Here is a 20480-nt window from a genome sequence, read left to right on the forward strand (position 1 = left end):
TACCAGATATACCTATATAAAAATTAATTGCTGTTCGTTAGTCTCGCTAAAACTCGTGAACGGCTGGACCGATTTGGTCTTGAATTATTTGTGGAAGTCCAGAGAAGGTGTAAAAGGTGAATAAATGTGAAAAAGCGCGGTATTTAATAAAAACAAGAAAGCGTGAGCGGAGCTGCGCGTGTCAGTTAGTTAAATAAATATTTTTTTGACATTCTATAAAGACTAGCTGATTTGACTGGTAGTCTAAGTGTTAAAAGGTCGCAAGTGCGCTACGAGAAACCCTGCTGGGTGTTACTTCGTTGCTATTAATTGGTAAGCGAATGTAGGGGACGAAGGGCGCGCGCGCAAGTCACGGCCTTTATTGTGCTCGTCGCAACGAACTACCACCACCCCATCCAAGTCGCCAGATAAAGACGTCATACTAACCTGAGTAATGTTCCCCCTCTCGAAAAAACCGTTTCTAAGTTGATAGTGTCCATCTGTGACAAAGGGCAATTTCACCATTGCACTTTACAGACCGGTCACCAACCAATCTGTAAAGTCGAAAAAAACATCAAACCAAAAGTCTCATAGTATGCTCAGTCATTGCTTTATTATAATTAATTAATTTAATACTTTATACTTAGTTTTATCCTTTATCATCACACATACTATATCATTCCGTCTCTATTCTTAAACTTTTTGCAGGCACATGCGTACCTACGTGCATATTACTATGCCTACGATCCCCGAAGGTGTAGGCTAAAGTGCAGGAAACACCCGTTGTTATTTACAAATATTCTAATATAAATTAGAAAACACCAACAGCACGTACTTTGCCTGCTCCCCCGACGGGTCTCCACCTTGTTGTGGTGGGGGGGGGGGGGGCTTAGTAGCCGCGAGCCTTGAGGTGAGGGCGCACTTCGGCCGCGGTGAAGCGAAGAGAGACCCATTGGAGAGGCTGCTTCCCTGTCTGGGCGGTACCGCACTAACCCGGGGGACCAAAGCGGCCGGCCGGCTGGGCCGAGGCTTCGTAGGTCCGGCTGGTTTTGGAGGGGCCAGTCGCGGAGGAAGAGGTGTTCTAGTGTGTCGTTCCTGGGCACCCTATCCTCCGCGACTAGGCGGGGCCGCAGCGCGTGATGCGGCAACGGTGGGGCAGCCGTGGGGAGTCGGGGGTCGGGCGGTCGGACCCAGCTCTTAACCCATGGCGGCTTGTGGTGGGACCGCAGGGCCTGGGAGTGGGCAGACTACCACTCTCAAGCTCGTTGGTCGGTGAGGAGGTTGCGGCGGCCTACACACCTTTCCGCCGCCAGCGGCCGGGATATGCTGAGCATCTGCGCATGGCCTGTCCCGCCTTCCGAAGGCCCTCTGGCTGGCGAACTCGGGGGAGTTTTCCGGCCATTGCACTAGGGGCATGTGGGGGGACGGCACCCGTGTGTTGGGGTGTCGTCCCACATTTGATTGTGGACGGGTCCACATTGTGAACAGCCGCGTCAGGGCTGCGGATGTGTGCCCAAAGGCGTTCCCGTGGCCTCGGCCTTAAGCGGCGAGGAGGCAACACCTTGGTGGTTAGTGGGTAGGCCTTGCCCTTCTGGTTCTGAGAGCCCCGCATACCCCAGCGCTCCCCTGGGCGTTGGGGATGGATGCAATTTCATGCATTAACCAAGTAAAAAAAAGGTAGGTACTAAAAAAAATTGCCTGCTTGCCTGCTAAAAAATATTTAGACAATCTATTAATATTACCAAACAGTCTAGTTTTATAAAATAACGGCAGGTAATAAGTGTATTTATGAGCAAAAAATAACTGTTGGAGAACCTTTCCGATGGATAAATCAACAATAAATACGGGTGAAAATTGCACCAGATAACCTACCTACTGGTCAGAAAGTGATCACCATTGTTTGTTTCCTTCACTTACCAGACGACAGACATCAATCGTTTTGGGACTTTTGAGTTGCGATACTAAGTCTAATTTGAGCCCAGTTTTTGATTTATCTTTATTTTATACCTACTTTATCAATCAATTACAAAGCCAAACTTTAAATAAGTTAACTCGTATACTTAGTTGAGCTAGTTTTTCATACATGTGCGCCCACAGCGTGCGCAGGTACCACAGCTCGATCCTCTACCACAATTGACTATCGACAACCGGCTAGCTATTGAGTAATTTTGTATGAAAATCTGCGCCTCTGACGGGCGTCGTAGGAACTATTTTGGCAGTAGCCTTTAAATGTCAAACGTTCGATACTCGATTGTACCGATTGCATAGAATCGCACTACAGCTGAGCTAATTGAAACTGTAAAACTGGCTAATCTATGCGAGCTAAATTAAACTCTACCAAGATATAGCTGGCGAGGCGATTAACGTTCGGCTCAATACATTTATTTAATTTTGTCCTCCATACTTACGTATCTTAGAGATGTCTTATGTCTTCTGATTTGTTTTACTTACATAGGTTGGCATAAACAGCCGTTTCCCAAGCCAAAAATGTTACCCAGTTTTGAAGAAGTCAGAAGAGGAGGCTGGAGCCATTGGTGGGTAATGTTTCGAAACTCATTGCTAGGTCTATTAACTCTATAGCCTCAGCCAGGGTAAGTGAAATACAAACAAATCTGTACAGGATTAAAAATATTTATTAGAAAATGCTTGAAAACTTACACAATAACAGGTTATATAATAGTAACCTACACCTATCATATACCTAGTACATTGTGTACATTATGTACTAGTGTATCATGTATGTATAAAAGGTATATTCGATAATCAAAACAAGTATAAAGAGAAAATACAAAGAAGTGCCGTTGCGAAGACGCGTCCGGCAAAATATTGGCATAAGTTGTAAAACGATATCAAAAAGGAGAGCTTTTCTTGAATATTACTCTTTTAGTTTACTTTAATTTCTTATCAGTTAATTTAAATAAGTTAGTTTAAATCTTGGAAAAAGTCAAATATGTAGGTATTATGAAAAAAACACTTGTCAGTCTAATCATCCCAATCATCGTCGTCTGATTCTGGTCGTTTGCTTTTCATTTTCATCGCGTTCGGAAGGTTGAATCCTGGTGGTGGCGTAGGTCTATTAGGGCACGTCGCGATGTGCAGGAAAAGCCTATTTGGTGGTATGAGGTGTCGTCTATTGAAGGGGCATGTATTCCAGCCGACCGCTCTCATGGGACACATCCCGCGGTGATACGGGCAGCCAAGGAAACGGTCGTCGAGGCTTAACTGTAATTTAGATAATTTACTTATTAATATTAGGAAAAGAAATTTTTTACAGGAGCAGGCACGTAATTTTAGGCAAAAATAACGAATTTTCCTAGCTTCCGTAGCCTTATTTAGTTGATAGAATTTTGGAAGTCTACTACATAGGTATTTTATGTCATTCAGATATACGTACAAATCTTAATACATATGAAGACGCTATATCGTACAAAAAATGTACCTATAGTAATTTCGTAAACTTGTGCGTCGAGTGTGCAAATTGGCAGCATAGCTCATTGTAGGTAGGTATTTTTTGTTTACTTGTTTTACCAAAAAATATGTTTATAATAAATTTATTAAAGTAAGTAGGGACCTATCGTACAACATAATAAATAAATTAATACAGCGACACATAACTACCTATTTACATACAAAATCTAGAATTGCGTCTTAATTTTGAATAAACAGAGCGTGATTTTTAAGCACAGTTGTAAAGTTGTATCAAAGTTATGTACCTACACAAACCCATTCACACAGTACCACCTACACTTATCAATTATTGCAAAACGAATAGGTACTTCTCGGTTTTAAATCAGTAAACTTTCTACATATTATTATGCACCGATTAATAGGTAGGTAGGTACCTACTTGGAAACACTGAACAGGAAATTCAATTGCTTCATATCAGTTTTACTGCACCCAGCACCCTTTTAAATGATTTAGGGTTCGCTGGGCGCCATTTTAAGCATGTGATCACAATAATTGCAGCTGTTTATGAAAAAATATGCACATTATGCCTATAGGATTTGCACGCAAATATTCAGAATTCTGATTACTATTATTGTACGTATGTTATTATTATTTAGACACCGCTATTAATTATAATTATTTTTTATAGACATATCGTTCAAAGCTAACATATGTTCGTACCCAATTAATTATGGTGTTCATGAATAATTAAGTAGGTATCTACCTGATAAAACATTATTAAAGAAGTTATTGCCTTTTACTATTGTTCCGCATTAACACCTAACACATGCGTTAATAAGTATAATTCTTTTGCTAAAATAATACTTTCGCATGCACATTGAAGACAATAGCTTATCTTTAGAGTAACAACTAAAAGGAAAACTTTTTTATTACTAATAACTTGCATCGCGTAAATGTAAATAAGCAGTAAGAATAAAGTAAATTAGATATTTTCAAAGAAACTTACGTCTTTTTTTGGGTCTACGCTCATTTTTATTATTGAAATTAATTTAGCACTGAGAAATCAACTGCAGTTATGCAAATGAATGTATTCACTAATTCACTGCGACGAACGGTCAGCAACGAAGGGTTGAGAGTACCGTAGCGTGATAGCATCCAGAAGGGCTAATCGATATTTGCGAATCCGTTCAGAACTTGTCTCTCGTTCAGCATGGACCAAATATGACATTATCAAGTAAGTCCTCAGTAATTAAAAATACATTCTTATTGTAAACTCAATTATTAATATATCATAACTATTTTATTTTCAAATAAATTTGGCAAGTATACCTACTAACTAGATAAATCATTATCGTTCTGAAACCAGAAAACCGGTTAAAGGTTTACGGGGTACGATAGAGATGTTTATGTCCTATCGACAGTGAAGAGAATTGGCAAAATTTCTAGTAAGTACGGTTCAGTAAAAACAACCTATACACATAAGTAAGGCTTAGGGAATAACTGGAATAAGACTGCGGAGTGCCCAGTAGTCGAAAGCTCGGGTATATTTTGAGTTATGTTAAAAGTGCAATTGAGCCCATGTCCAGGATTTTAAACATCTTGAACCAACACAAAAATGTTATATTACGCTATGTCCTGAAAATCATAACTAGGTATTTTTGGCTAAAACTGAAGAAACTTTCCACCACCTCGGGAAATTGGCGCCCCGTGCCTTTTATAGCCACACAGCTTACTCTTAAGTCTTATCAGAATCGAATTCGATAAAATCAGATTCGATTCGACATACCTAAACTCGAATCAGTTCCAATGAAATTTGAATTCGATTCTGACGGAGCAGGCTTAAGCGGCCCGTTAGTTTTTTAATGAGGCAAAAGCACACATTAAAATCATAAACTTCGTAACATTACATCGCATTTTCAATGGATGTCATAGATTGAATTCGATAAAACTTTTAACTCGCACTGCGTAAGCGTACCTATAGGCCCATGGTGAACCTACCGAGTTATATATTATAATCTTCCATTGGAAATTCGAGTCAGTTCATGTATCTCATGGTAACAAAATTATGTATATTCGTAAGTATTGGCCGCTGCGGTGCGGCAGTACTTCGTGTGAAAACTACAGAATGACATAGATATATTATACGTTATCGGTACTATTTCTTTTAGAAATAAACCAAGTGCAGGCTTGAGGTATGCTGCAGAACTAACCAATGCAATGCGTGCAATAATGTAATTCCATTTTTTTTTCTGATACCTTTGGGTACGTAAGCAGGTTTCTGCTGGTTCTCGCTTCGAGAATTGAACTCGGGTCTGCTTGACAATAGAGAGAGGTCTGGAGCAGAAGTGGTATAATAATTGATACTTTCATTTCAAGTTTCAAATCTGGTTTAATGTAGGAAGAGGAGAGGGTACCTATGTTATACAGTTTGTTTGTGATTTGAGTGAATAAAAAAACAACATCTAATTGAAAAAATACCTTTGTTAAACACAATCATTAAAAAAGGTGATTACATGGCTTAATCAAAGTGAAATAGTTTTAGCATTAAATCTAGAATCTAAGGCCGACGGCGCGCGGACGTCGTCGCGGGGTCAGAGAGTCAGAGAGGTGCGCCGTGCCCGACACTCCGTGACACCTGGGTGCAGACTACTGCCGACTAGTCGCGGCCGCCGGAGCGCGTACCTAACATTATCTTCATAATCACACCTAGAAAACTTTACAGCATGAACATAGGTTCATCAAAACTTATTATTTATTAACACTAAAGAATTACAATTAAACGACCGTTGCGTAGGCGCGTCCGGCTTTTAAAAACTACAAGATACGTGTCAAATTACAATACGAATTATCATTATTCTAAAACCAAACGATTTAGCGGTTACTTTTAATCAGTCGATTTAACTTATTCGACGAACTAGCTCTTAGACACTTAGTGTAATTCGCCTTATTGTTAAGTGAGCTGTCCGCGTTGTCGTTCGGGTCGGCGTGATAGATAGAATGCAGCTCGCTACCAGCGGACCCGCTCGACAAGGCGCACAGCACGAGTGATATAAAACGTCGCGTATCATTTACCTTACGGACCTATGCCACCCGCTTTAACGCCAAGTGTTCTTTGTAACGTCTAACGTCAACCATCAATTTACCCACATTAACCGCGTAACGATTTCAAATCTTGTACATTTTTATCTTTGTATATCGATCAACTGTACACCGCGGACGGTGCCCGGAGAAGTCAGAAAAATAGAACGTGTAACCACGTGTATGTAGTCTAAGTCAATGTCAAATATTCAATAGTTAAGATGAGTGCAAAACTAGTGCTGCGACACTGTGTGCGTCGAACTGTCCTTATCGTATTATAATATACACAATGCTGGGCGCCACCACGACGGCGGCGCCTCTGGTAGCGCGAATTCACGAATCGTCCATGTTTTACGTAAAATCTGAGTACATAATGCGTCTGCATAAATAATTCCATAGGTAACAATAGGCATGCAAGCTAATTTAGTAATTTATTAATAACATTCAAAATCATACAGAGAACGAAGCAGTTATCGTTCGTATGGAAGTATTTACGCTGTGTGGTGCGCGGCGGGGCGGTCTCCACAAGCAGCACCTACGCTTACATCTACACTACTCAACGTTATATATCTAGGTTTGTGATATAGCCGCTGCGTCGTCGAGACCACTGCCCTCGCGCTGACAATCCATGTTTTTTTTTGTTACACTAATTAATTTTAGACACGACTCATATTATCGTTCCAACCTTGTATTTACAAGTGTCGACTAGGAATTTACAATTTCAATCATATACCAATTGAGAAGCAATCCCATGAAAATATGGATTTTCCTATATTACGATCTGAAAACACGAATTATTAACACATTTACAGTTACTTAAAGCGACGCTAGCACAATAGACGGTGACACGTAGAAAATCAATCGGATTAAAGCACAGTATAGTTTCTATTGCAGATACCATTAAGAGTACACTATTATTAATATTATAAATATTGATTTAAATTCATTAGAAAACTGTTTAAATACAATAATTATACTGTGCAATTTATTACGTACAGTGGATTAAAATGAAAAATTCGAAATAAGGTTACACGAAATAAATAAATAGTATTCGAAATTGAACATTATAGAAATCGAATAAAAACGTTTTCAAAGTCACTATGCAATTATAAACACACATTTTTAAATTGTTTGTTTGTCCAAAACTAAATCACTACATGTACTGTATAGTCAATGAGCTATTTTGGTATGTACAACAATTGTTCGTCACTTTACTTCTTGAACAGCTTGTTCCACTGCAAGACTTGCGGTTTGGGGGGTTGAGCAGAGGTGGAGGGCTGCGGCTGCGGAGGCTGGCTCGGTCCTGCCTCACTTTGGAAGCCTGCAATACACAACAACTATTGTATTCCAATAACCAACTAATACGTGTTTTCTAAATAGAAAACCGTATTGACTACATAAGGTGTCAAAAATATTAAAATCTTTATGGAAATCATTAAAAAGTATGTAATAATAATTATTTGGAGCATCAAGTTTATTTTATCCTTGTGCTGATTTATAAGTAAGTAGTGTAGTAACTCACCTTTCTCGACAAAGCTTTTAAATATATGCTGATGTCGGACTGACTCCCAAGTGGCGCGGTGCTACTCGGCTATCTCTCTCTCCCCCCCTCCCGCACCCGTCTTGTCGACGATGCAGGAGCGCGCTACTGACGCGAACAATCTGAGTGAAGAACACTGACTGAATATGCGGGAAATTTATTAGAACAACTAGTAAAGACTAGCGCATACACGGGCGGGCCGCTCCTAATCCCATTCCAAATGTAAAAATACTTCTACAGTACTTCCGTTCATAATATAGTGAGCCTTAGTGGTGAACTCGGGAAAAGGGGGAGGAGCGCACCACCTCGGCTATAACACAATGTACTTCAGTCATGTAGGAGGGTTTCTACTTAGAATCGACGTGATTGTGCACGGTCTGTGTCTGCACTAGCCTTTATTTGTTGGTGTGCTTGTGACGGTTGCCCAGAGATCGCCTCGAAGCAATCGAGACAAACATCAAAATAATACACCACTGATGAACAAGAGATTGAGAGATTCTTCTTTTCAAAGAAGTCACAAAAAAACCGCGGAGTCGCGCAGTCGCGGGGGCATCAACCTGTTGAAAAACGCCGGACGCAAAGTATTTATGTATTACAACAAATATTTGTTCCGTTCGGGTCTTTAACCCGGGTAACTTCCCAACGACGAGCGACGGAGTGAATTGTGAAATGATCTATGATTGATAAAACAACTGACTTCTCAATCTCAGGTGCGCAGTGTACAAACTCGTGGGACCAGAACTTGTATATGGGGTTTTTGATGAGCTCGATGAAGGTAATGAGCAGCCCCCAGGGATGCGGCCGGTTCACGATGAGTCGCTCCAGCAGCATCCGCGTGATCTGCTCCTGGACCGCCTCGGAGTTGGCCTCTGCGAACAGGTACAGCAGGCAGCACGAGAAGTAGTGCGTGTGGCTGTTGGGGTAGCGCAGCTGATTCGCGATCGCGTTCAGGAACAGGTACCTGCCGAGGTAATTACAACATTTGCATGATAATATGACAAACGTAATAAATCTAAATTAAAGAAGACCTATGCATTTCTGCTGAATATAAGACATTTGTTTTGAGATGCTTACCGTCCTTCAAAGTCGAAATCAACAGTAAAGTTCTGGAAGATGTCCATATGCGCAGAATGAGCGATGGTGGACATGTTCGGCGTCTGTCCCTTGGCGCGAATGTGGGCAATGGCCTGTGTGCCCACGTACAACACGACCGCGTTCATCAGCTGGCTGTTGTAGCGACGACCTGGCTCGTTCACCACCTTTGAATTTATTCATTTTGCTATTATTTTGCTGACCTTTGGTTTACTACTGAATACGTTATTGAAATTATTTAACGGTTGTGTCGGCTTTTTTCCCGTAGTGAATTTGTACATACGTAGTAACAGCGTGTGTCCATCCGCTTTAAATGTACTTTTGAAATTATAATCGATTACTTCAAATAAGTTCGGTGGTTCCAGGGAATATTCTTTACATTTAAAATTCCCGTTCTCTTTTTATAACAGTATATAAATATAGAAGTACATAATATATATATGAATGAAGGTGCAATAAACAAAAATTACTATTATTGAGGTAATAGTTATATTATATCAAATATTTTACAATACGAAAACTTCATGAATACTTGTCGGGATATCAATACTGTTATTTTTCTCCAAGTTGTGAGTAGAACGGTATGGTGTATTCTCATTTGTCTATCTTATCTTGCCCAACATACTACGAAAAAAGTAAGTGTCAGATAATGAGCAATTATCACTAGCGTTACAAGCCCACACAGTCCCAGTGCGACTTAAATATAAGCAAAGGAACAAAATCAAATAAATGAGAGTGATAGCTGAAAAGCAACACCATTTTCAAAAACAAAAATAGGTAACAAAAAACAGCTGTAAATATTCCCATGGTCCACCGAAATGCGTAATCGTATAAAAATAATTCACGTGTGATGTTTACCTGCATGTTGCTTCTCAGCTCCGTCAGGAAGGTGACGGGCGAGCGTGCCTTCAGATACGCATCCAGATCCTTCTTAAACTGAGAGGCGGGGATAATGGTGGCGTAATTGATTACTGCACGCGGCGGCAGCGCAATCTCAGCCAACAAATCAACTTTCAAGTTAGGCGTGAAAGGATCCGGGAGGCGCATGTTCCGAGGGAACGCAGACAGGATCAGATTCCTCATCTGAATGCAGTTCGGAGGGATCTCGTCGCAAAAACCGTAATGGTAATCGCACAGGAACTCCGGGAAGTCATGAAGTAATACAAGAAGGACTTTCAGCGTGCCCTTGTATAGCATCATGACGGGAGACGCAAGCTCTGTGTTGCGTAGGAACGGATCTAAGAACTTGAATAGATCGATCAGTAGTGTCGAGTACATTCCCCAACCCTGCAAAATAAACTGTGATGTACTACTCGTTCTGAAAGCCAGCCCCTTGTATTTTTTGGGGTCAATAACACACAAAATACATGCACGTGCACACACAAGAGATTAATATTAGTAAGTAATAATTTTGAGTAAATAGAACAATTGCCGAATTGGGAATGGTTTTTAGTGAAACTAATCTTAATCTCAGTAAAAGACAGCAATAATTTATCAGTGAAGCCTAAACTGTCCCCAGTAGGTAATAATATAGTGGTCGTGAGTGGAGGACATGCAGGGTCAAAATAAAATAGAACATGCAAAAAAACAAGTCTCCCTCTACCCTAAAAGCAGTTAATCAATAACTTCTTTTCTCTTTCTAACAAAATCAATCAAAAAACAAATTTAGAAAATGATGTCACAATGATTATGAAATCGAAATGATTATACAAAAAGTAAGGAAAATGAAAAATGATTTAACATGAATTTATGTTATTGTTGGAAAGAGATGTTAAAATTTTTTTTTTGAACTACGAAGTTAGCACAGGATTTTTACTTCAGCAATTATAGTAAAAACTGATTGTGTGCTACAGTAACCTTAGTTAATGAACCAAACTCAAGCAGCCTTTGATCAGTCTCTCTTGATGGTTAATAAACTAAAGGGGGGCCGAAATGCAAAGAAATTTTAAAGGTAGTGTCCGAAATATTGAATTAAATGAGTGGTATCAATTTAGATTGTTTGGTTTAAGCTTGTTTTATTACAGAAGCTCACAATCAATTCTGTACCGAGCTTTTAAGGACAGTGGTCCATAGAAGTTATTTCAATCAAATACAACGCGCCAATACTGAAATTAAAAATTAAAAACTATCAAGTAAATAAGTACTTTGACATTTCCGGGATCCCCCATAGTAAGCTAAAAGATATACGAATACATTAACGACCGGTATTAACAAGCTATCACCGATCGGAGATAAGCCTACTACAGTTCAGTTACTGATCAAACTGTAGTAGGTATTCTTACTGGAGATAGGCTGTTAATACGGGTCGTTAATTAGTAGGAAATGAATAAGACACGTTTAAATATATTAAGTTCCAGGTTTCTGAAACAGACTATTCAAGTTAGTAGACGTCTCTCCCAACAATGTTGTGTGTGTTCTTGGATTCGTGTTAATGGTAATGTTAATGAGTCACGCACACAATATACAGAAATGTTATGAATCAGCTACATGCCAAGGCGCTTTATTACAAAATTCTATCTCACACACTGCGGCGTACTTGTCTGTACATAGCCACGCAGGCGTCGGTTGGCTGGTGATTACAACAACATTGGTATGCACTAAACACCTATGTGCTATTTGATGATCGGTTTAGTACAAAAGCCAACTGATTAGTTAATCAAAATTATTTATGAATGGGTCAGCAAGATGAGACAAAGAGCGTATGACAGGACTCTCTAGTCTTACTTAGAACATCTTAGAAATTATGTTGTCAGATTTGGATACTATGTTGCTTTCCAGGAATGACACACTCGGTATATAAAAATCTATACAAGTTGTTAAAACGTTCAATGTACGTTACCTTCTTTGTCTCGTCTCGTCGGTCATACTATATGTTAATGTATTATGAATTAATTAATGAATGGATGTGGAGATTATACGATATGGTCACATACCTTCTGCTGCGGCGTGACCGCTAGAACGCGGTTGATAAAAGCTCTATGGGCCACAATCTCGAGCCAAGCGTATGCGAAGCCCGGTGCGATATTCGGCCTGATGATCCGGAGCGTATGGCAAAATGCCGTGAGAACCTGCAATATATACTGATCATATAAATAAGTAACTCTGTCTGCTGGTCTGTCTGTCTGTTTGTTAGGCTTTCTCGACTAAACTGCAAAATTTAGTAAAAAATTTCGCAATGCGATATAATATTCACAGAAGGCCTGTTTACTATGTTCTACGCGAGCGGATAGGCAACAGTTAGTTTATTAGCAAAGTTAGTAAGTTAAAGCAATGATCAAAATTAGTTTAAAAAGTGTATCAGTCGAGCACAATCACGGCAACAGTGCTGTGACTGTAGCTCATCACACTATGTTAGTTATTAATACTGTAAGTACATTAAATCTATAGCTTGTCATGAAAATGTAATCAATTTATAATGTAATGCAAATTTTATGATTCTAATAATATTAAGCTGAATGACATGGAATGTAAAGAAATGAAAGTTTATACTGCTGCCATATCACATGAAAACGAATAATATGAAAGTTAAATTACAAACCAAATAATGACTTGTCCAACACTGAGTCCGGTCTGGAACTTCAGAATGAGAGTGCATGGTGATTATGTAAAATGTATGAAATCAGCTCGACTAACACAAATGCTGGGGGATAAAATAGAATTGCAACTAACCTGGTAATTCATAGATTCTAGAACAGGTTCAGCCATGTTCATGTCTAAGAAAAGAATTAACAGAAGGCGATGGTAAGGTAGTTGTTGGAAGTTGATGCCATGCTCCTCGTGGTCTTGGAGCAGGCAGCCTGCGATGATGCCCAGAATCTGAAGACGATACAATAGCCAATTCAGTAAAGAATATGGGTTAAATAGAATAGTAGAATATAATATTAAAATTTAAAACTCCAACACCTTAGTTGTATTACTGACCAAACTCATCTTGGATCAGACAAACTGACCTCCAATATGACTGAGAACATACACATATACACACCTTGTTCAAAAGATTCAACTTTGGCGTAGGATTACCACTGTCAGCCGTGTTCTTGATCAGCAACGAGACCAGCTTGATAAAGGAATCACACATGCTGTAATATTTGTCCCTTTTCGGTGCAATCGGAGGCGGATTCATCCTGTCTTCGGTCAGCTGCTGGTATACATTCTCAATACACATTTGTGTAGCAATCCTGAAGAATCTAGTGATCATGTCGTCAGACTTCAGAATGCCGTTCATGTTCATTCGGTGCACGTACAAATTGAAGTTCTGCGATAACTCGATCTCAGTGAGAGGAGTGAGGAGAACGGTGCGCCATTCTCGCAGCAGATTGTCTGTCTTCTCTTGCAAGCCGGGAGGGTCGTCATAGTTCTGTGCCTGCGATCATGTAACAGGTCTATGATAACATAGTGTTGCTTATACTTTATTGATAAGCAAGATGATGGTAAGCGGCACATAGATTTCTACTATTGACCGAATAATGAAACGTCCAGTGACTCCACAATGTCATGCTTCAATTACTGCTGAAATGCATACACATTTCAGTGAAAAATGTTTTTTTTACAGGCAAGTTTAAATTAGGTGACCTGTCACTATACGGTCATAAAAAAGGGTAAAATAAAAGAAAATAAAAAAAAACTCTACGTTTAACAACTTACGCGAACCTGGAGTATTCCGGAATGGATATGGGCAGTAGGCCCGAGGGGCGACCTCTCACCGAGGTACGCACTGGGGTCCTGGTTAACTCTGAGGGTCTCGATTAGGGAGCCGAGGCCTTCCGGCGGCGGCTGGCGTGAGTGAGACATTACTCGTACAAGCATCTCTGTCGTGTGGTAGAGGTCGGATTCGTTCACGTAGATGTTATTCCTGTCGTCGACTAGGTACAACTGCACTAGCTGCATCGCGAATGCAACAGCCATATAGTTGTTGCCGCTGTCCATCATGTGGGCGAGAGCGAGGTCGTACTGTTCACAAATGTCAATGGTTAGTTTTTGTAACTGTACACAGGAAGTAATGAGCTTAAAAAACAACAAAAACTCCTTGAATTGCGATAGACAGTTCCAATTAATATTAGAGGTCATATTTTTAGTGTAAGGTTACGAGTGGACCAACCTGTGGCAGATTAATCAGGTGGTTCCTGATGAGACAGTCGACCGCCTCGATGTTGTAGCGCAGTTCTTCGCGGCACTCGGTGAGGCAGCAGGTGATCTGCTTGGTGGTCCACACGTGGCCGTACACGCGTGCGTCTTCCAGGAGCTTCAGCACGCGCAGGTGGATGTCCCGGTAGCGCGCCATCATCTCCACGTGCTCCGTGCTGGTGCCCGGCTGCACGATGTGACCGTCCAGCAAGCCTTCCACCGCCTGTATTAAGTGCACGTCTGTTTCATATGTGAATGTATTGGAGCCTATCAATGATGTCCATACTAGTATTATTGATCTAGGGTAACAATAAGTATGGACATCATTGGGATTGGGTCGATTCCCGCCCCATGTCAATTTTGCCCAATCCATTTGTCCCCAAACCAAAAAGGAACCAAAAAGAAAAATAAAATAACTAAAAGAAATTTAAAAAACAAAAACGAACGAAATGGGCAATAAAAACTCAAATATATAATATGCCAGCAGGTTGGGACAAAAGTCTGCGACTGTATCGAGAAACGATTCCACTAAAAGTTGGTAGAACATTTCTTGATACTTTTGTAACAGACTTTTTCAAATTCATCAATAACAATGTTACCTTCTGCAGCAAAGCGCATCCGGATACAAAGTCTCTGTTTCTCCTGGCGATGCAGAGGCACTCGAGGAGGGTGTGCATGTTTGCGGCTTGTACGGCGAGAGTGGCTACACCGAGGCAGTTCGCCAAGAACACTTCAGCAGCAGATATAAGAGCGCTCATCTCATCAGTGCCGTACCCTTGAGTGGGGTTCATGACCTGGCTGAATGTCAGTTGGGACATTTGATCTTGCGCCGACGGTTTAGGAAGGAATAGTCCGACATCGCGGACGGGAGTGAAGCCGGGAATATTGCAGGCGAACTCGTCATAGACAGTGATTTGAATGTCGGTGGGTCCGCCGACGCGTAGCCGCACGCGCTCGGGCAGGCGCTCAGACTGGTACGAGTGCACCATGGGGTCATAATACCGCCGCCCTTCCTGCCTCGCAAGCTTGCGCATCTCATAGTCACTGAGCAGTCGCTTGTCGAGCTCCGGCAACGCCTTCTCCACCGCGGTCTTCTGTATAAACGCGCACGCCAACTCCATGTTTTCGGTAGCTAGAACAGCGGCTGCGCTTTCTATAATCTCCTTCTGAAATACCAAGAACTATTAATATGATAGTAAAATATCTTTTAGTTTTAGCATTTTTGGGAAGCCCTAGTTGTTAGATGTAAGTTTAAAGTGTTAGTTGTAATTGCGAATCTAGTCATTAGTTATTGAATAAATTAATTTCTTACGGAAAATCATAAAATTGTATATGTCAGTTAAGATTTAAGAGTTAGGTGCACACTACGAAACTCGTGGAAGTAGTGTTAGAAACTTTAAATATTCTGTAAAATACAGCTACGATCGATTAGATGTTAAAGCCCCCTCAACCATTATCTCCAAGACGATAAAACATTTATACACACACAAACACACAATGTGATGTGTCAATACGTCCAGTGACGATCTTTGAACAGGAAAACTCGAGTAAAAAACACGTTTTAAGAATTAGCTTAGTCATAATCTGTCACTGCACATATTAACCACCGTCGAATACATACCTCTGTAGCCAACAAAACTATAAAGGAACATTAGGTTATCCTTATCACATTACCTCCTAACATAATAAATATTCTTGAAGAATATATACCCAATGTATGTGCACTATCATTTATTTCAATCACGGTATTTATAGAGTAACCCTGACCTGACTGAATATGGGGAAACCTATTGCGCTCAAGTTGTTTTCGATTAAAATCTTTTTTGCATAGATTGTATGTCTGATTTAAAGGCGAGGTGATGTATTTTGTTGTTTATTCGCTATATACATACCTGCTGAGGCGTGGAAGGCAATAGGGCAGTGGCGAACGCGGCCTTCAGGTTGGTGCTGATGGTGCTAATGATCTGCTCGCGGCAGGTGATCATCGCCATGCCAGCAGTCAGGTTCCGCATCATGTGGTGGGCGCACGTGCGCATCCTCACTTCATCAGGATCCAAGGCGAAGTCTTTCCTTATTATTTGCTCACAAGTCGTCAAAGCGTACTTGATTGATCTGTCCACGACGGGGTGGATCCATTCTTGGATCGACCTCTCGATCGCGGGCTTAACGAACTGTTTCAGATGTGGGTAATTTTGGAACAAGATTATGTGTGGATTGAAACAAATCTTCTGGCCGAATGCGGACGTGGATGATACGTTTACGTCCAGATAGTTGAATCTCGGCTCGGGGAGGCCGATCACTCCCATCATGTTGGGGTCGGCGGTAACGAGGCCGCTGGTGGGTGTCGGCGCGGTGACCGTCATCTCGTCAGTGGGTATCATCGGCTGCGGTGGCGGCATCATCTGCATCTGCGGCGGCTGCACGAGGGCCTGGTTCACTGGTACGGCAACGTTCTGCGCCTCTTTGTTCTGTTTCGGCTGCGACAGTTGGAATTCAATCTGTCGTACCTTATCCGGGTCCTTCAAATAAATCGCTGGCTTTAGGTTAGCGATGTCCAGGCCGAGATTCTTGCATAATACTTCGATTTCAAACTTCAGATTCAATTTCAAGTCCGGTTCTTGATGTAATTCAGCTAAGACGTTCATCAGTGCCATCGTCCACGGATTCGGTGGCTTGAATACTACGCTCTTGGCGCAAGATTCCAACACTTTGGCAACAAAGGGCACAACGTATAGCAGTTCCTGTTGTCCCTTGTGGTAGGCCTCGAGAACGAGTGCTTTCAGGTCGATATCCACATGCAGTATCGGCTGGTTGCGCGCCAGTGTCAGCATGCCAAGCCAGTGACCGAGATTCTTCAGTAGCGAACGATCAGAAAAGTTCGCTATGCCTTTGTCGGAGCGTAATAATACTTTGATATTTCTGTAGGTTTCCTTTGTGACCATCTTGTTTATTTCACGAATTTTAAGAACATCAAGAAAATTGGAATACAGAGCGTGGAAGTTGAGTTCGATGGATGCTCTCTTCATGACCAGGTACTGAGACAGCCATGGATAGTATTCGTCAGTGATTATTTCCTTGAGTTCTTCACATTTTGTTTGCAAGTTTAGTTGACTGAGATTGTTGAATATGAATGCGGTTTTGTCTTGAATAGGTTCCGGGGGAGAGATGATTTTGTCGTCCCTGTCGGTAGCGGTAAGCAGTGTGTCGATGTTAGTGGCGTTCGCAATAGAAGGCCGACTGCCCATGCCGCCGGCGGCGTTGCTAACCTTCGATATTACAGATATCGTTGGCGCGACAGCTCTGAAAATAAAATCAGTACTTTACATTCCATATGAAATCAATGACAATGAACTTATAGTTATTATTAGTTAAGGGTATCTATTGTTATTTTATTAAATCATGTCATCATCTGTAAGGACTGGTAAAAAATATAAACACGTTAGAAAAAAAAACGTGACTAAGTGTAAGTGTAATATTGATGATTCCACCCAAATTTTTATCACACTGGTAAAGATTGTTCAGATGTTACGACGAACACCTATATTCAATAACTGTCTTCACACCTACAAATTTATTAATGTTGTTAAGTTGTACTGATTACATTATTAAATACTATAAAATGAAATAATTTCCGGGACAACGTAAAACTTGTTTTGTCAGTTATTATTAATATGTATGTGCAGAAAATGTTACCTGTAGGGCGCCGATACTGTAACGACAGCGGTCTGGTTGAGCATGGCGGCCAGGCTCGTCGGCAGCACCGCTCCCTGCGGCTTCGACGGGGGCTCTTGACTCTGGAGCCCGTACTCTACGTACTCAATGAGATGCGGGGGGAATTCACCAAAATGAGGAATAGCTCTAACGTGCTCGCAGTACTTGTGGTAATCCTTCAGACGCGATTTGAATCGGTCTAGGGCGGCTATTCCAAAGTAATACATTTTAGAGCCCTCCGGCTTTCTCAGGGCGTCGAGAACGAACCTCAATGCCAAGCCAAGCGAAACGTAACTGGGTACCAGTCCTTTCTCAATGATGCCTCCGAATAATTGGGCGGTTATGTGCAGTTCTTTGTCTGGGTACTGAGGGAAAAACTTGTATTCTTCGAAGAGGTTTCGCAGCATGCAAGCGAACACTTCACGTTCCCTTTTGCTTGGCGAGTCTTGGAACTTTTTCAGCATCTCCAGAACCTCGTCTATCGACAAGGTCGGGTGCGGTGGATGATTGTAAATCCTCTGGAAGTAACCATTAGCTTCGTCCTCAATCTCCTTGGCTACATTGTGCATCATCTCGGGGAAATGAATGGGATCCGGTAGACGTGGCTTGTCCATGGCAGGTGCTGGGGCCATCCTCGCTAATCCCATGTTAGCGACATTCGTATTATGTTGTATTGGCATCATAGCGAAAGGACTATTAGGCCCGGCGCCCATGAGGCGGGACGGAGACCCCGGAGTAGACACGAGGGGTCCCAGTGTGCCGGGCATAAACGTTGTGTTAGCTGGACCACCTAGGCTCATGTTCGCGACATTTGGAGTCAAACTCGAAATACTATCGACATGTGGAGGGAACAACTGCCCACCTAGTCCGGTAGGGAACGGAGTCTCGAGGACTCTGGTGTGAGGACGGGCTATGCCCGGAATGTTCTGTCTCGTCTTGCTGAGGATGAGAGTCTGGCAATTGGCTATCACGTTATAGATAGCTTCCTGTAGTTCTTGTTGGACATTAGGAATGCACAATTGTAAGCATGCCAACATTGTGGCGATGGTCTCGTGCGGTAATTGAGCAGCTTTCGGCAACTGCTCTTCTGGTCCTTTGCCAATTATTTGCGGGCATCGTCTTTGCAGGAATTTTACCATAGATGTAACGAACGCCTCACCATGATCTCTGATTTTGTCCGTCAGCCATTTATCCAGTTTGAGGTATTCCCGCCGGGACGCTAGACAAGCCAGGTCGATCACAAATGGGAAAGATTGTACATTTAACAATAAGGACAGCGCCTTCAAATCCTGTGCGACGTCTAATATTCTCGACAGCTTAGATTGATCGCAATCGCCGCGAATATACCATTCGGCCATCGCGTGCATTATAACAGCTTTGATATTTGGATTCTGATTATGCCAGGCATGGTGTAGAATAATTCCTGAATTTGGGTGATTGCCCAAAAATATTGGTATCAATGTAGAGAATAGTTCCTGTCTGACCATGTTAATAGGCGGACTGATCTGTAGTAACGCCAGCATCAAAACATCTGGGCAATATTGTAGAGGTATCTTGAACAGTTCGTGTACTTGTATGTAATAACCACGTTCAGAAGCGTATAGCAACAGCTCTACCAAATATAAGCATCGCCATGTCGCTACGTCTTTATTGTCAGCCTCAGGAGGCGATTTTAGTAAGTCAATGGACACCGGATGGAATGGGTGATCGGCGAAACTGAATATGTCCGGGTATTTGAGAATGTTGGTGATGAGACTCATCTGTCCTTCAAGGTTAGTCCATCGACGGCACAGGTATTCCACTGGGAATATGTTGGCCGGATAGCCGGCGCTCTGAAGACCGAGTCGTAGGATAGTGAAAAGCAGACTTAGTCCTTGTCTGTCCGGTACGTAGAATTCAGGATGATCAAGCTGTAGTATGACCTCCTTCCAGTTCAAGTTGGACGCCAACTCTTTCAATGTCTGGACGAACACTTCAGCGTTCCAGGTCTCATGTTGTTGACCTTCTTTCTTCACTTCATGTCCGACCCAGAAGTTACCCGGTGTTTGTACCTGTGGTCCTTCTTGAACTGTTGTATGGTATCGTACCATCGTCGATATAATTTTGGCGACATCTGTGGCGGTTGGCTCCCGCACGCCAAAATTCATCATGTTGTTCTTGCAGTCTTCGACCGTGGTGGTGAAGGTGTAGCCTACATCTCGTATTATTTCAGCTAGTGAGTTATCCATCATGGCTGCGGCCATATCGTCAGCTGTGGTCATTTCTTCAAGAGGAGTCTGTGTATCGTCGGGATACAGAAGTGGCGCGAGCACTATGGGCACTACTTCACGAGGAAAGTCGATTCGTAACTTTTTCAGAAATAAGTCTTTAGTCACTGCCGCTAATCGGAAGTTTTCATGGGCAAGACTCGTCAGAAGAGTTTGCAACACTTCAGGGCTGCATTCCTGAAGTCCGGCACGCTCCGCCTGATGTCCGCGTTCTGCACACACAAACAAGCAAACATGAACACTGCCACCGTCCAGCGGCACAACACATACCACTATTAGAA

The 20480-nt window shown here is 41.8% G+C and overlaps 1 protein-coding gene across 8 annotated transcripts in view; it reads right to left on the reverse strand.

The window, feature by feature from the left end:
• Positions 1-5850: 5850 nt before the first annotated feature.
• Positions 5851-20480, reverse strand: part of Not1 (CCR4-NOT transcription complex subunit 1) — a 30065-nt gene continuing 15435 nt past the window's right edge. Inside the window, exons 4-16 of one of the 8 annotated variants that reach the window (XM_076134383.1) lie at positions 17915-20411; positions 16114-17521; positions 14821-15387; positions 14196-14444; positions 13742-14047; positions 13083-13460; positions 12767-12913; positions 12031-12165; positions 9956-10384; positions 9080-9264; positions 8703-8966; positions 7988-8127; positions 5851-7786 (exon numbers count right to left, since the gene is read on the reverse strand). In XM_076134383.1, the coding sequence (XP_075990498.1) occupies positions 8049-8127; positions 8703-8966; positions 9080-9264; positions 9956-10384; positions 12031-12165; positions 12767-12913; positions 13083-13460; positions 13742-14047; positions 14196-14444; positions 14821-15387; positions 16114-17521; positions 17915-20411 (6644 nt within the window). In that variant the 3' untranslated portion in view covers positions 5851-7786; positions 7988-8048. Of the gene's footprint in view, positions 7787-7987; positions 8128-8702; positions 8967-9079; positions 9265-9955; positions 10385-12030; positions 12178-12766; positions 12914-13082; positions 13461-13741; positions 14048-14195; positions 14445-14820; positions 15403-16113; positions 17522-17914; positions 20412-20480 lie in introns of all 8 variants that reach the window. The other 7 variants (XM_076134381.1, XM_076134380.1, XM_076134382.1 and 4 more) reach the window with 7 other exon arrangements.

Source organism: Anticarsia gemmatalis, chromosome Z (genome assembly GCF_050436995.1).
Source record: "Anticarsia gemmatalis isolate Benzon Research Colony breed Stoneville strain chromosome Z, ilAntGemm2 primary, whole genome shotgun sequence".
Lineage (NCBI taxonomy): Eukaryota > Metazoa > Arthropoda > Insecta > Lepidoptera > Erebidae > Anticarsia > Anticarsia gemmatalis.